The 17,129-nt window shown below is 38.1% G+C and overlaps 1 protein-coding gene and 1 pseudogene across 1 annotated transcript in view; both read left to right on the plus strand.

Annotated features, from left to right (window-relative positions):
* Window positions 1-716: 716 nt before the first annotated feature.
* LOC123602409 lies at window positions 717-1,177 on the plus strand (annotated as a pseudogene).
* Window positions 1,178-5,813: 4,636 nt separating this feature from the next.
* Window positions 5,814-17,129, plus strand: part of PGM2L1 (phosphoglucomutase 2 like 1) — a 50,009-nt gene continuing 38,693 nt past the window's right edge. Inside the window, exon 1 of the mRNA XM_045484046.1 lies at window positions 5,814-6,585. Coding sequence (XP_045340002.1) covers window positions 6,475-6,585 — 111 coding nt within the window. The 5' untranslated portion in view covers window positions 5,814-6,474. The remainder of the gene's footprint in view (window positions 6,586-17,129) is intronic.

Here is a 17,129-nt window from a genome sequence, read left to right on the forward strand (position 1 = left end):
GTTTCTTTCCGAGATAATGAGAATGTTCTAAAATTGACTATGGTAGTGTTTGTGCATATCAGTGAACATAACAAAAAACATGTAATTGTACACTTTAAATGAATTATACCTCAATATATGAATTATATCTCAATAAAGCTGTTTAAAAAATATACTAAGGCACTCACTCTCAGGCACCAATCCTGCACTTCCACAAACCTGAAAAAGGAGCACCTCCTTAGATTTTGCCCCCCAGGTTCTTTGCCTTGCTTAACCCGAATCTCAGGCGTGCTCTGCATCCTTCCCCCTCACACAAAGATAATCGCTTTTTGTTATTATCGTATTCCCTTGGAGTTTTTTGCAACAGGGCTAAAAGTTGAAAATTGCTTCTTGACTTTTTTTTAAATACAGATTTCAGTAGAGTTTATATCAACTCTTTGTGAGCAGCAATACTTCTCTTTTCAGAGAAATCACACAGCAGAATGATAGATTTCCTCAAGATTTAAAGTCTTAAGATAGGAGAGTGAGGAGAGAGAGTCCCTGAGGTCTAAGGAATTGGCAAGATTTTAGAGGTGATGGCTATATGGTATACCTAGATAGAGGCTTTGGGGTTCATAGTCTTAACCAAGTTTCCTGGCCACAGCTTATGAATGCTTTGCAAGGAGAAAGCTGTCAGACTTCCAGAGACCATTAAGACCCTGGGCAATACAGACTGATGTCATGGCACTTCGGGAAAAGAAGCTGGTGTTTCTTTGGGCCCTGGTTCTGAAGACACCGTCCGGGGACCGTGGCCCCTTTCTACCCACCCCTCCTTCTGCTTTTTTTCCTTCCCTACTCTGGCAGGATGAGGCGTGCAGGCCTGGGTGAAGGAGTACCTCCAGGCAAATATGGGAACTATGGCTATGCTAACAGTGGGTATAGTGCCTGTGAAGAAAATGAGAGACTCACTGAAAGTCTGAGAAGAAAAGTAACTGCTATAAAATCTCTTTCCATCGAAATAGGCCATGAGGTTAAGCACCAAAATAAATTATTAGCTGAAATGGATTCACAGTTTGATTCTATAACTGGATTTCTAGGTAAAACTATGGGAAAATTGAAGATTTTATCTAGAGGGAGCCAAACAAGCTGCTGTGCTATATGATGTTGTTTTCATTGTTTGTCTTGTCATTTATTGGATTATTAAACTGAGGTGATGCAAGTAAGTGCGAGTTTGGAATTTGTTCCAACTTAACTGTTTGGAGTACCATTTTGGTAAAAAATCAGCATCAAAACATTCCTAATTTTCAAATATTATGACTTTTTCCATTGACAATTACTGAATTGTGCTTGTTTTATAAATCACATTAGGTAATACAGTACTCTTTGAATACTGTTTCTTAATGATTCATTTTTTGCCCCTATTTTCAGGGGTATTGAGATGGCCTGAAGTCAGTCTGGCCCTAACAATTTTTTTTCCTATTGTTTGCCATCAGATTAAATACCATATAATACTCTGTTGTTAGCATAAATGTACGTTTATGTTCACGTGAAGAAACCCAGCGGGAGAATAACAGAATGCCTGGAGAGCCTGATGCTGAGCTCTTGAGGTAGTGAACAAGTTTGTGATGGAATGCTATATGTCTTTTCCCAAGTTGTCATCAACCCTGATAATGTACTCCCCTTTCTTCCTTCATTTGGTTAAAACTATAGGCTGGTTTCCTTTTACCTAACTTTTCCTCAAAATTTTTGATGATATGACTTCCCCTTCTCCTCTGCCCAAGGACCTCATCTTTTACTAAAGCTTGTTATTTTGGCATATTTCTTGTAGGACCCAAAACAAATGTATACTAGTCTAGTTGTTGTTTCATGTTAACTTTATACATACCATTGACTTGGCTTATAATAATTTTATGATTTTAGCTGCTTTGGTAGGCCATTTGGTTATAATTTGTGATACAATAATGTGAAGCTAAAGTAATTGCTGAGCTCCAAATGGAAATAAAATCAACTGCTTCTGCTTTATTATGTGTTCAAAATAGATATTGAAAGTATTCAGGCATTGAACTTGGGGTTAAGAGTATTGTTGCGTTAATCCAGTATGTTTGTTTGTGGAAAGGAAAACAAAGATGGATAGAAAGAAATATTAAAATGTTCTTAAATACTCTGTATTGCTACTGTTTGGGATTTTTCCATTGATGGGCTCTAAAAATAAAATTTTTAATGAAATTAAAAAAAAAAAAAAGACCCTGGACAATACAGATGTTAGCAAAAACTTTGATGAACTAGAGCTATTGACTCTGTTTCCCCAGTACCATACAATAAAGCCTGAGTGAGAGGAGGGGCCCCTGATACTGATGAAAAGTTAATTTCTTGCTACCCTGACAGAATGAGAGGTTTGAATCTCTTAATTAGAATTTTAAAAACAATAAATAAATGGCTATTTCTTATACACTTGAGGTTTCTCTCTTTTTTTTTTAATTTTTTAATGTTTATTTATTTTTGAGAGAGAGAGAGACAGAGTGCAAGCGGGGGAGGGGCAGAGAGAGGAAAACAAAGAATCTGAAGCAGGCTCCAGGCTCTGAGCTGTCAGCACAGAGCCCAACGCAGGGCTTGAACTCATGAACCACAAGATCATGACCTGAGTCGAAGTTGGGTGCTTAACCAACTAAGCCACCCAGATGCCCTGAGGTTTTTCTTCTAAATTTTTTAATTTAGAAATAATTTCAAATGAAGCTGCAAAAATTAAAATAGTACAAAGATTATCCATCTATCCTTCACCCAAATTCACCCGTTGTTAAAATGTCCCCCCATTTGATCTATTATTTGGTATTTATCTAACCATATGTTTACATGTATATTTATATAATACATATGTGTGTGTGTATATATAACATATATTTGTGTGTGTATATACACACACACACACACACAGTATTTTTTTCTGAACCACTTGAGGGTAAGTTATATACATCATGACCTTAAAATATTAGGTCATATATATATTAGGACCAAGAGAGATATTCTCTTTCATGACCACAGTTGGTGTTGCCAGATTTAGCAAATAAAAATACAGAACCCTGGGCAAATTCCCATAAAAAAGAACAAAATGTTGCCATTTGTAACAACATGGATGGAGCCGCAGAGTATTATGCTAAGCAAAGTAAGTCAGTCAGAGAAAGACAAATACCGTATGATTTCACTCATACCTGGGATTTAAGAAACCAAACGAGCAAGGGGGTAAAAAAGAGAGAGAGAGAGAGAGAGAGAGAGAGAGAGAGAGAGAGAAAGAGATTCTTAATTATAAAGAATAAACCCATGGTTACCAGAAGGGAAGTGGGTGCAGGGGTGGGTTAAATGTGACAGGGATTAAGGAGTGCACTTGTGATGAGCCCTGGGTGATGTATGGAAGTGTTGAATCACTATGTTGTATACCTGAAACTAATATTACACTGTACGTTAGCTGAAATTTAAATAAAAACTTGAAAAAAAAGAACCCTGGGTAAATTCCAACAGAAATTAAAGCTTCTGAACTTTCTCTGACTAGGAAAATTGTTATACTCCCTCTTCTGGACACACTTACACTATTCTTTGATTTGATAAGTTGTAGGTCTCTTTGGGTACCCCTCAATTCCTAAGCAATAAGCCAAAGATGCTGGGCAAGGTTTCTGGTAGCCAGTGTATGTCATAATCTTGCTGATAAAATTGAGGGCTGGTTGATTCTGGTGTTGAATTAAAACTTGTATTTCTCCAGTCTTTTATACTTGTGTTATAGAATTCCATCTCTTAGAAGGTCTGTTGATTTAGTAGTGTTTCTCAGAATTGAATTAAATTTAAGAACTGTCTTATAAAAACCACTGCTTATCAAATTTAATATGCATATAAATCATCATTGTCTCCCGTTAAAATACAGATTTTGATTCAGCACAATTGGGATGGGGCCTGAAATTTTGTATTTCTTAATGAGATTCCAGAGGACACCAATTCACTGGTCCTCCTATCAAACTCTGTAGTCAGATCATGGCCACCTATGTCACAATCAATAGATATTTGTTAAATATGTGGGCACGTAGGCCCTATTCCAACGCGCTGAATCAGAATCTCTAGGGCAGTGACCAGGAATACACTTTTTTTTTTTTTTTAGAGAGAGAGAGCATGAGGCGGAGAGGGGAAGAAGGAGAGAGGGAGGAAGAGTAGGAGAGAGAGAAGAGAGAGAGAAAGAGAGGGAGGGAGTGGGAGAGAATCCAAGCTCAGCATGGAGACTGACAGCATAGAGCCTGACACGGGGCTCAATCCCACGATTCTGGGATCATGATCTGAGCCACAATCAAGAGATGGATGTCCAACCAACTGAGCCACCCAGGTGCCCCAGAAATACACATTTTAAGTGAATTCCTAGGGAGATTTGAGAACCAATGATGTATGGGTTTGAAATGCCCTCTACCTTTTTCTCTACTTATTAATTTTTTGACCTTTAAAGCCCAGTGCTTCTCCCTCCTGCTGCTTGTTGCTTTTACTGACTACCTCAGACTCTGAATTCTTTAACAGTTGTCTGAAGGAAGCATTTTCTCACATACATCTGTCTTCCCAGACACATTTTATTTTTTGAAATAAACAGTTTTGTTATATACTTTCTTGTGGCCTCAGCTCCTAGCATAATGCTTAGCATAGAGTAAATACTTAACATTTGTCATGGACAATAATGGTGACGATAGTGAACTATTAATTTCTTTTCATGACACGTGGTTGTTTCCCAGGCCTTGTGTGATTAAAAGAACCTGCTAATTCCATAAAAGAAACACCCAACTGCTTAGCAAAGACTGTAAATCCCAACCATGGCACATTATTTTTCAGGAATTGGCACTATGCTCTTTCTGTACCTTGGTAGCTTGGATTTTATTATGGTAAATGGCTTGTTAAAGGGAAAAAAGGAGTATTTTGAATTTATTAGGTCTTTTATCTGTGAACCTTCAAGCACTCTAAAGCTATTTATTAAGTTACTGTAGAGCCAGTAACTGTAAAATATTATTACACCCTCCTTACAAAAAAGCTGACTAGGGAAAGAGCTGTAAGATACTCGGCCAAAATCATAGAGCCATTGTAAGAAGGACAAACCAAGAAACTGAGCGTCGGACAGGTAAGCCCTGCTCAGCATCTCTCAGTCCTCAAGTTGTGTGACTCTGCAAGGTGAGCGTTCCATAGCAGAGAGGCAAAATAAAAAATTGAAGATTATTTCAAAAATCTCATTTCCTCCTCCGTATGCCTATCGTCATTGCTCTTTACCTCTCTTTTGACACCTGGGCATCGTTGCTTGTGTTATGGTTAAATGCTGACCCATCCTCCCTCCTTAACTTCTTTGTCTATGTTTTCAGTCATCTTGTTCTCCCTCCTACCCCCACTGCAGCAACAGAACTACCAGCTGAAATGTGAGGTTGGCACGCTGGTTCCATTACGAATTTCGTCATTGAGAAACTCCCTTCACAGGCACAGGCAGTTTCCTCTTTGTTTGTAAATTAGGGCTAGATCACGCCCACCTACCTCACAAGATGGTTGAAGCGATAGAACATGACTGATAAACTGTAAAGCATTAAATGGATAACAGTGGTCCCCTTACTGCATCAGTCCTGGCTTAAAATAACTTAATTCTAAGGCCACATTGCGCAGCAAGGCAAGGGAAAGGCGCGTCCGTAAGGAATAGCTTCGAGGCGGATCTTTTTCCTTTGAGGAAAGGGAGAGCGCGCAGCCGCTGGGAGTTGTAGTCTTTGCGGCGGTCTCTACAGATCTCCGGGAAAGAAGAGTACTACAACTCCCGTGAGGTCGTGCGGAAACAGGCCCGTGCATCCTCCCGCCAAGCGCGTACCCCAAGCTGAAGCTGGAGGGAGCAGGGGTACTGCACGCGCGCCCGGGTCCCCGGAGCGAGCTCTGAAGCAGCGTGCTGGTAGCGGCCTTGGGAGCTGAGCGAGAAAAGGAGACGCGTGGGAGTGTGTGAGGACTGTTAACAAGGATAAGACGCGTGGCAAGAAGCAAAGTAAAAAAAAAAAAAAAAAAAGGCCGCGCCACAACCCATCACACCCCAGCGGATCCTAACTTATGTCACTGCGAAGGCACCGGAATCGTACTCTCCCGCTGGTGCCTCACGCCCCAGGGACTTAAATCAGCTGGGGCGGGAAAGGGTGGGGCCAGTGGCGCGGGAGGCGGGGCGTACAGCGGCGAGGGCGGCGGCGGCGGCCGAGACCCAGACATCTGGGACTGTTGTTGTTCTCTCGCCGCCGGACCGCCTCTGTCCGTTCGCCCAGAAAGAGACCCGGAGCTAGTCTGGTGGGGAGCGGGTGGCCGAATCCCCCGTCTTTCCTGCTTCCGCAAAGCTGCGGCAGGAGCTGGTTCAGACACCTTGCGGTTGGTCTCCGATGCCCTTCAGTGAGGAGGGGGCGTCAGAACCCTGGTGAGCGCATCTCAGCCCCCACCCCCAACTCAGTGTCTTCGCCGGCCCCCAGGCCCTCACACCCTAGTCTGGCTGCCATGGCTGAAAACGCGGAGGGAGACCTGAACTCCAACCTGCTCCACGCCCCCTACCATACCGGTGATCCTCAGCTAGACACGGCCATCGGGCAGTGGCTCCGTTGGGATAAGGTGGGTACCTGTTCAGCCTTGCATCCTCCTGTCCTCCCGCACGCCCGCCCATACACAGTCCGCCCTTTCCCGTCCGCACCCGGTGGTCAGCAGGCTGCTGAGAAGATGGTTCAGGCCACGGGGTGGGGGCCAGCGGAGCCGGGCGTTGCCACCCACCTATGCCTGGGCCGCCTCCCCGGGACCATCTGAGCGGGATACCTGTGGTCACTTCCTTTTGCAGTGCGCGGAATTGCAGCCTCCCTTTCTCACCCACAGCCCCGCCCTTCAAGTGCATGTCGTCTCTTTAAAAAAAAAAATTATTATTATCGATTATTTATTATTACTTTATCATCATCATGTTGTAAGTTCTACCCTTCGTAGAACTATTTTCTTTCCTCTTTCTTCTCCTTTGACTTCCTTTCTCTGCAAACCTGAAAAGTGGTTTTTGGTACCCTTTTTAGGTGTCTCTAACCGCTCTCTGCTTTACTTCTGGTCTGGTGTGTTTCCACTTTACGTCGCTAGGTAGTCGCTGGTGGTTTTCTCTATCACCTTTAGCTCTTGAAAAGGTAACAGTTCTCTTACCTCTTTATTCCCCTTGCCGGGAGTTATTTTCTGGAGTATCCTGTTCAAAGAATCATGTTTTCCAGGTTTCATATGATGCTCCTGATACGGAATTGTTTTTGCTTTACCCATTCCTTTTCCTCCTCTACTCCCCCCACCCCCTCCAAGTTGTTGGGGTGATTTCATCTTATGCAGACATATGGGATGGATCTGTGAGACCAGAGTTAAAATGCAGCTCTCTCACTTGTAAAAGACGCCACTGGTGACTCCAGCAGAGGAAGATGATCCAAGCTTTTGCTTTGTCAAATGCATTAAATGCATTTGTTGAAGTAGCGAAGGCAATGTATTTAAAATGGAATTCATAATACTGAATTAAGGAATTAGTATGGTAGTACATGAAATTGTGTTGTACAAAAGAATTTCCTAAAGGATTCACTTTATGAAAAAGTTTTATTTTTACTTTGCTCAGTCATTCATGGATTTAGCAAAAATATGTATTGTGTGTTGGGCAATGTTTTCAGAGCCTGTTAGGGCCAGGGAATGAATACTAGTGGTGAGAAAATAGAAAGGGTTCTGCCCTCAACACGCCTTCATTTAGCAGAAAAGACCAACAAATAAGCAATTACAATGAGTTAGTAACTGTTTCTTGGTCATGTGCATCTTAGACATTCTGTTCTTCCTCTAGAGTCTAAACCAGTGCTTCTCAAACCTTAAAGTGCTTACAGATCACCTGGGAATCTAAAATGCAAATTTCCGTTAGGTAGGCCTGGGGTAGGGTCTGAGATTTGGCCTCAAGAATGAGCTTCCAGGTGATACCATTGCTGCTAGTCTGTGGACCATACTTGGAGCAGGAAGAATCTCTAGTGTTCTGATTCAAATATCAAATTAAAGAAATAAGCCCCTTATTACAGAATTTGACCATAAAGATATATTTTTTAAATCAAGTGTGCAGAATTTGTGACATCCCATTAATTACTGTAAGGATGTGTAAAATGCAAATAACTTTAAAGCATAGCATAAGAGCTAAGGAATAGCATACAATAAAATCAAATGTACTACAAACCAACTATATAATGTCTTCAGCAGGGAAACCTACCCAAATTACAAATGAATGATAACTGTATATGTTTAACATAGTTAATTGTTTTTGTTTAAAGCCATCTGCTTTCATTGGTATTTTCAGGAAATGAATGTGGTTGGGCACTTATGTGTCCCTAAAGAGAAAGGAAGACTCATGAAATTTGAAAACACTTGTAGAATTACAACACAATTTAATTTACTAGTAACTACTAAGTATGTCAAGGTTGTTTGACTCCAACAATAGGAATTTGTTTTTCATTGCCATGGATGAGATCTTTTGTTCTCTTTAGGTGCCAGTTTTGACTATACTTTTCCTAATGAGTCTCTTGATTGATTTCTTTTTAAAGATTTGCTGAATGAATCAATATGTATTAATTGTCTATGCCTGGATATTATTGGAATATACTGAAATATAAAAAGACTATAAAGTGCATATACACCAAAAAAAGATAACATTAGGGTTGTATTGCTGGCAATTAAATGTTTTATAGGCAGTCCTTATTGGAACAAAAGTAAGAGTGACCTGTGGACTGGGATGATCAAAGGAGACTTTATAAAACCAGGATAAATATAAAAAGACTGAGGTGAGCCTTCACTGCAAATGGAAGAGAAGTTCTTAAATTATATTTAAAGTGCCCTCTCTATGTAAGATACTAGCTAAAAACGTGTGGGAGATACAAACATGAAATAGATGTGGATCATATCTTCAAGCAACATAGAAGGGAAAATAAAACTAAAGCTCGCAAAGGGAACAAGTAGTAAGTGCCTTTAACTGAGGAACAGATCCAAATAATTTAAATAATTATTTAATAAAAATAATAAATAATTACTTAACTGACTCCCCCCATAATGGGAAAGAATGCTTATAATTGGTAAACAAATGTGTATTTACTATAGACTGTGGGTAACCTAGGCTATATCCCAGGGCACTGAAATTTAGAGTGCAGAAATGTAAAATAATAGATCAAACTTACAGTTTTTATTACATTACACACTGACAACATAGTCTTTTAGAAGAGAAACTGAGTTTAATACCTGATTAATACCTGTTTAGTGAAAAAAAAGGAACCTATCAAATATGGCTGATTCTCAATGACTCTGCTTGCCTAGATCAACAAAATTGCTAGTTTTATCTTCATGAAAAAAAGTGTTATTTGTGCTGAACTTTCAGAATTAGTTAGAATTTAGATTTCCCAACATAGGAAGACTATTCCAAGCAGAGATAGAAACTTTGTGTATGTAGAACATTTGTTTCAGCTGTAGTTTAGGGTACATAGAAATTATCAGAAAGGTATGTAGGGGCCATAGAAAAGCTTCAGTATGTGTTTATTGGCCTTGAATAAGTAAGAGTGTGGGTAAGTGTTAAAAGGAAAATAATTCCACAAGACAGGGTTTTTACTGGAGCAGCTTGGGGTACTATGGGATGGCATTCTGTTGGTAAATTTACCATAGTCCAGGATCTGACCCTCAGTTTCTATGCTGTCAGACTAATTTGTTAGGCTGTGTTGTCTCAGGATGGATTCGCTATACTCGAAACTGAACCTGATATCTGAATTCAGAATGAAGTTGTATTAATTTATGGTACAGATGTAAAATAAGTAGATTTGTCTGTAGTCAAGGTATTTTCTAGATGCACCATAAGGAAGTCAAAGATCATGAAATAAAATCACAAGGATTCAGATATATGCCTAAATGTTTAACAGCATTGGCCTATAGTGAGTAAATGCATCCGTTTCTATGATGGGACTATCTTACCACTGGAACCCAAGTCCATGGATCAAGGTGTTCCTCTTCCAAGTAGTGCCCAGATGACTCTTCTATAGTGCTCACTCCCTTCTATGTGCTAGGGCTAACTAAAGCTCCCACTTTCTTCCTACTTCTTTTGATGTTTTTTTACATCCTATCAAATTACACACATGTCTTGGCTGGCCTAGAAGCCAGGTTCTCTTGAACATGACAACTATCACCTGTTTCTAATTTACTTCAAACTTTAACTTTTTGAAAGCAGATATAGCCAAAGTATTGAGTACTGCTCAAGTTTGGGTGTTTTAATGTGTGGGTGGGGAGTGGAACAGGACACAGGGCAGTGCTATTCAGTCAGTTGGAGCAGCAACGGTTGTATATTGACAAAATGTGCAGGCACAGCTTGGCCAAGGCATTTTGAGAAATAGTGAGTAGAGTACTCTGGTCTCAAAATGTAGGTCTGTGTTGAGAAAGAATAGAATGTAAAGATGGGTTAGGTTAGGTTAGGTTAGGGTTATGAAATGCCTGAAAATAGAAATAAAAGACTTCAGTCTCAGCCAGTGATTTTCGGATACCTAGCAGTGAAACATTTGCAAGCAAAATATAGCCCAGTAAAATGGAGGTGAACGAATTCCCTTTTAATCATTATTGTGTGATGGAAAAGACACCCAAGAATTACCTCTACAAAGGTGGTCTAGTCTAATTTCATGGTATAGAGATCTAAAGAAGTTGTGGAAGTTATCCAGTTTGGGTAGAGCCTGGACCAGAGGTTGGATCTGCCACTTAGTTCAATCCAGTTTTTATAGTAGTAGTTTAGGTTACTTTTTTTGGTTCACATTTTCCTAATACTTAATTTGGTCCTTAAGCAATGAAGAGTACAGAATACATGTGGCTTTATTAATTTTGGGAAATATTAACACTACTACTTGAATTTATTTGTAATGTTTCAAACGTTGTAAAATGATCTAAATCTCATTTGATACAGCAACCTTGCATGGCAGGCAAGCTAGATAGTAGTTTTCCCCATTTTTACAAGTAAAGAAAGTTTCAGAAAAGGTAAATGACTTACTCAAGGATGTATGGCTTTTAAGTAGTGGAGTTGAGACTAGAATTTAGATCATTTGACTTTTACTCTAATTTTCTTATCACTGCACTAGATTCTATAACCTGAATATTTAGTAAATGTTAGTGACATCATACACCAGGTTTCAAGGACTTCATTAAAACCATTTTATTGGCCTTTGTAAAACCTGAGTAGGATGTAATTGCAGAATAAATGTCATGGAATTTTTTTAAAGAGCTGAATTTGCGGCTCAACAGTTGCTTTGGTCTCCTTGGCAACAACATTCTCCCTCTGTCTGAGAAATTTAGTACAGATAAATGAAGGTTTGAATTTATTTTCCTTCTTAGAAATGAAATTCATTTTTTCTTTTTCTTTTCAAATTTCTTACATTTTCCCCTCAGTTTCTACCATTTCATATTCACTTCATTTGTATTTATTTCAAAGAAATACATGCTTATGATAAAAAAAATACAAAAGGGAATATAATAAAAAACAATGTTCCTAACTGCTTCTTCTCATTTTCAATTTGCTCCTTAGAAACCATTTTTAGCTACTTGTTTTTAGTTATTCTCGTGGTTACCATCAAACGACTAAACAATATACTAGTATCACTAGTCCTTGGTTTATTTTATATGTTACTTGGCAAATATATGCTGTAAAAAATCAGAGCTAACTTACATTATTCTCTACCTCTCCTAAATTTCAATAGTTATGTTGTAGTTATTCTTGTAAGTTTAAATAATGTAATTAGTGCTAACAGTCTGCAGAACAATAAGCCCAACTCACAAATCCAGAGCTCCTAATTGCCCATTTTATTTAAGAGGAGATTGGTAGGGGTGCCTGAGTGGCTCAGTCCGTTAAGCTTCTGACTTGGGCTCAGTGCTCAGGTCATGATCTCACCCTGGGTTTGAGCTCCTGAGATCCAGCCGAGCGTTGGGTTCTCTGCTGTCACTGCAGAGCCCACTTCAGATCTTCTGTCTCCCTCTCTCTCTGCCCCACCCTTTCAAAAATAAATAAACAACAACAAGGGAGACTGGCAGATAACATACATTTACAAAAATGGAGAAAACCCATACCATTTTCACAGAATAATTTATGGATATCAATGACTGACCAAGGATCAAGTTACATAAAACAAGCAGCATTAAAAGCAAGAAAAACAAAGCAATGGCTCCAGAGGGGGGGAAAAAAACGAGGTTAATGAGGTACATAGAATTTTAAATTTTTTTAAGTTAAATTTAAAAAGAGAATTCCATCAAATGAGGAAAGCTGCTATGAGAAAGGCATCGAAAATAGGAACGAGCTCTTAGAAGTTAAGAGAAAAATAAATGACTATTCCTCTACCTTTTGCCAAATGCAATAGAAAATATAAAAGCTTAAGTTGAGGAAACCTACAGCAAAAGGAAGTAGGAAATATAAGGGAAGTTGACATGGAGGAACTACCCCAACGTAAAGAAATCTCAGATGACTGTAGTGCCCTAGATCCACATTGGGCTTCAAGAAATGTGTCTTTAAAAAGAGTGCAACATCTATGCATAAATAGTAAAAATCTGGAAGATAATTAATGATATGGTGAAGATGATATGTTTTTCTGGCAACATTTAAAAAAATTGTTTTTAATGTTTATTTATTATTGAGAGACAGAGACAGAGCAAGAGCAGGGGGTGCCGAGAGACAGGGACACACAAAATCTGAAGCAGGCTTCAGGCTCCGAGCTGTCAGCACAGAGCCCATTGTAGGGCTTGAACTCACATGCCATGAGATCATGACCTGAGCCAAAGTCAGATGCGCTTAACTGACTGAGCCACCCAGGCACCACCACCCTGGCAACAACATTTAAAAAAGAAAAGCAATTATCCAGGGGTTGGTAGAGAGGAAGGGAGGGGAGGAGGAAGGAAGGAAGACCTGAGTAAGCAAGTTATGGTTTGAACAGGAAACCAAAACAGGGCATGATTTTGAACAACTAATTGATAGAGCTTAAGAAAAAAAATCGTTTTGATCTCAATACCTTCAGGAGGTATAGGTAGGTCTGAACAGAAGCAAATTTTATCCACACCCACTACATAGATCCACAATGAACAATATTTAGATGATCTTAACCTTGTGCTTACATATTATTTTCAATTTTGAGGATCAACAAGACGAAACACAAGATTTAATTATTTTTTTATTGTGAAAAAGTACATAACATAAAATTTACAGTCTTACGCATTTTTAAGTGTACAGTTCAGTAGTGTTAATTATATTCACATTGTTGTGAAATGGATCTCTGGAACTTTTTCATCTTGCAAATGTGAAACTGCACCCATTACATAAGTCCTCTTTGACCCTCCTCCCAGCCCCTGCTAATAACTAGTGTTCTATCCTGTTCCTATGAATTTGTCTACTTTGGATGTCTCATATAAAGAGAATCATACAGTATTTGTCTTTTTATGGCTGGTTTATTTCACTTAGCATAATATCTTTAAGGTTCATCATGTTGTAGCACGTGTTTCCTTGTGAGCACGGATATGCAAATATCTTCGTCAAGACCCTGCTTTCACTTCTTTTGTCCTCATACCCAAAAGTGGGATTGCTGGAACAAAATGTAGATGTTATCAGCATAAATAGGGTTTTGGCTTATTGTATTTCATTTCATGCTTCTTTCTGTCTTTCAGAAATATGTTGAAATCTCATCTACTCCTCAGTACCCATTGACCCCTTCTCCAGTTCTTTTTGCATTATGGATTTAGTTATTTTATACCTTTATTGTCATGTAAAAAATTCTCAGGAGGAAGAAGAGACAAGTGCTTGAGGCTTCCATCTTCAACTAAAACTCTCTTATTTTTTCAAATTAAAAATGTACTTAAAACTGGAAGCAACCCAGATGTCTTCAGTAGGTGATGGGTAAACAAATTTTCGTATATCCCATTTATTTATTTATTTTGGGAGAGAGAGTGCTCGTGTGTGCATACATACGCATGTGGGGAAAGGGCAGAGAGAGAGAGAGAGAGAGAGAGAGAGAGAGAGAGAATCCCAAGCAGGCTCCACGTGTTAGTGTAGAGCCTGATTCAGGGCTCAACTTCATGAACTATGAGATTATGAGCTGAGCTGAAATCAAGAGTGGGATGCTTAACCGACTGAGCCACCCAGGCGCTCCGATTCATCAGTGTTTTAAAAATGAGTTATCAAGCCACAAAAGAAATGAGCCATCAAGAGACAAAAACACAGTTAAGAAACTTTAAATACATACTACCTAGTGAAAGAAGCCATTCTGAAAAAGTTACATACTGTCTGATGCCCACTATATGTCATTTTGAAAACAGGTAATTTTTGAAAAATGACTGGTTATCAGGGGAAAGGAAGGAGTATATGGAGCACAAGGGATTTTTAGATCAGTGAAGCTATTCTATATGATACTATAATGGTGGATATATGGCATTATGTATTTGTCAAAAGCCGTATGTAAACTGTGGACTTTAGTTCATAATATTGGATCAAGGGCACTTGGCTGGCTCAGTCAGTGGAGCATGGAACTCTTGATCTTAGGGTTGTGAGCTCGAGCCCTATGTTAGGTGTAGAGATTACTTAAAAATATTAAAAATTCTTTGAAAAAAAATGGATCAGTATTGGATCAACTACAGCAAATGTACTGCACTAATACAAGATGTTAACAACATGGAAAACTGGGCTAGGGCATTTATGGGAACTCCCTGTACTATCTGCTCAATTTTCTGTAAACCTTAAACTGTTCTAAAAAGTAAAGTCTAGGGGCACCTGGCTGGCTCAGTGAGTAGCATGTGACTCTTGATCTCAGGATCATAAGTTCGAGCCCCATGTTGAGAGTAGAGTTTAAATAATTTTTAAGTTGAAAAAAAAGTAAAGTCTATGCATTTAAAAAAAAAAATATATATATATATATATATGTATATATATATATATGTATATATTTGAAAGAAAGGATTTATATTTGAAAGCACCTCCTTCTTTCCCACCTGAAAATTTTAAAATAGGCAGACTGGCTTCTTCTGCCTTTTATTTAGGGGTCTTCTTTGCCCTATTTTTTCTTTCATAAAGGATTTTTGTTTAGTTCCTTCAAGTTTTCCACAAGGCCATTAGAAAGCCTATGTGGATATATCTTTGATCTAGAATTATTTCCTTATCTCTTTCTTCCCTCCTATTTGAAAAATCTGAGAGAGCCTGGAGAACCTAATGAAAAGGAATTTGTCTTCATTTGGTTCTTCCAGATTTTACTTGTAAGATACACTGAACTAGCCAAAGAATGTAAGTATTATATTTCATCATCTTAGATTTTCATGGTTACTCCCTGGATTATATAAATCAGGGTTCTTTCATCCTCTTAGCTCGTTTAATTGTTTTTACATATTTTATATGTCCTGTTTTTTAGAAATATTTTCCCCCAAAACAAAAGGTTTAGTAATTTAGTGCAGATTTTACTAAAATATTTTTTCATTAGTCACTTTATCTATACGTGACTGCTAATTAGCACTAAGGCTACTGCCCTCTGGTGTTGGGAGTGAATGGAGAAAATAATGCTGGTGGAAAATAGACAGGTAGGTACTATATCTAATCCTGCATGGGATATTTTATACCAGATAATTTAATGAGCACTGAACCTTACCCAAAAAAACTATGGCATAGCCCTATCTAATGCCCAAAAGAATATGAAAATTGAAAAAAAATAATATTAAAATTATAATATAAATGAAAAATCCTCTGCTTCTCAGATACATAGACCTTTTAGCTTTCAACTCATTAGAAAATCTCTTTAATGTAAGTAGTGACTTTATTTTGTGGTTTCTGCTTCAGAATTTTTCTCATCTTATTTGCCCTCTGAAATACTTCATTATTTATACAGGTAAATATTAGAAAAAACCTAAATGCACACCAAAGGGGAAAGGGTAAACAAATTGGAACACTGCAACAGCTGAATAGAATAGGTCTGGGATGAATGGATAAAAAAGTTATGGTATATATTCACCATGGAATATTATTCAGCCATAAAAAATGAGAAAATCATACTATTTGTGATAAAATGAATGGAACTCGAAGACATTATGCTAAGGGAAATAAGTCAGACAAGAAAGGCAGACACTATGTTCTCACTTACATGTTGAATTTAAAAAGACCCAAAAAACCAAAAGACACATGAAACTCACAGATCAGATTTGTGGTTACCTTATTGGGGGGAGGGTATAGAATTGGAGGAAGGTGGTCAAAGGGTACAAATTTCTGGTTATAAGGTAAGTAAGTACAGAGATGTAATGGACAATTTTATTATAGTTCACAATGCTGTATGATATATAGGAAAAGTTGTTAAGAAAAGTAGATCCTAGGAGTTTTCATCACAGAGAAATTTTTCCTTTTCTTGTATCTATATAAGATGATGGATGTTAACTAAACCTATCATGTAATGTTTTCACAATACCTTCAACCACATGAAGGTTTGGGGCACCAACAACGCCATGTAGTCAAAAATCTGCATATAACTTTTGATTCCCCAAAAACTTCATAACCTACTGTTAACCGAAGCCTTACTGATAACATAGTCAATTAACACAGATTTGTATGTTATATGTATTATAGACTGTATTCATACAATAAAGTAAGCTAGACATTTTCTTTTGAAAATGTTAAAATCATAAGAAAGAGAAAATACATTTACATTATTGTACTGACTTTATCAAAAAAATCTGCATATAAGTAGACCTGCTCACTTCAAACTTGTGTTCTTACAGGGTCAATTGTATGTGTAAATTAAACCATCATGCTGTACACCTTAAACTTAGTGATGTCAATTATTTCTCAGTAAAAGAGGAACAAAACAAAACAAAAGTAGATCTGTATGTATTGAAAGAAACTCCAAGATACATTAAGTGAAATAAGCAAGTTATAGAACATCATATGCAATTTGATACCATCTATATAAAATAAAGAGAGAAAGCTAAACTACATTTCTGTGCATATATAGATGCCAGTAAAGGTCTAGAAGGATACATAACAATAGTACTTGCTCCCCCACAGGAGTGGTCTGGCACTAAAGGTAATAGTCAAAATGTCTGTAGCTTTATCTGTATTCTTATTATTTTAAACTAGGAAAATATATAGTTACAATTAA

The sequence above is a fragment of the Leopardus geoffroyi genome, chromosome D1 (genome assembly GCF_018350155.1).
Source record: "Leopardus geoffroyi isolate Oge1 chromosome D1, O.geoffroyi_Oge1_pat1.0, whole genome shotgun sequence".
NCBI lineage: Eukaryota > Metazoa > Chordata > Mammalia > Carnivora > Felidae > Leopardus > Leopardus geoffroyi.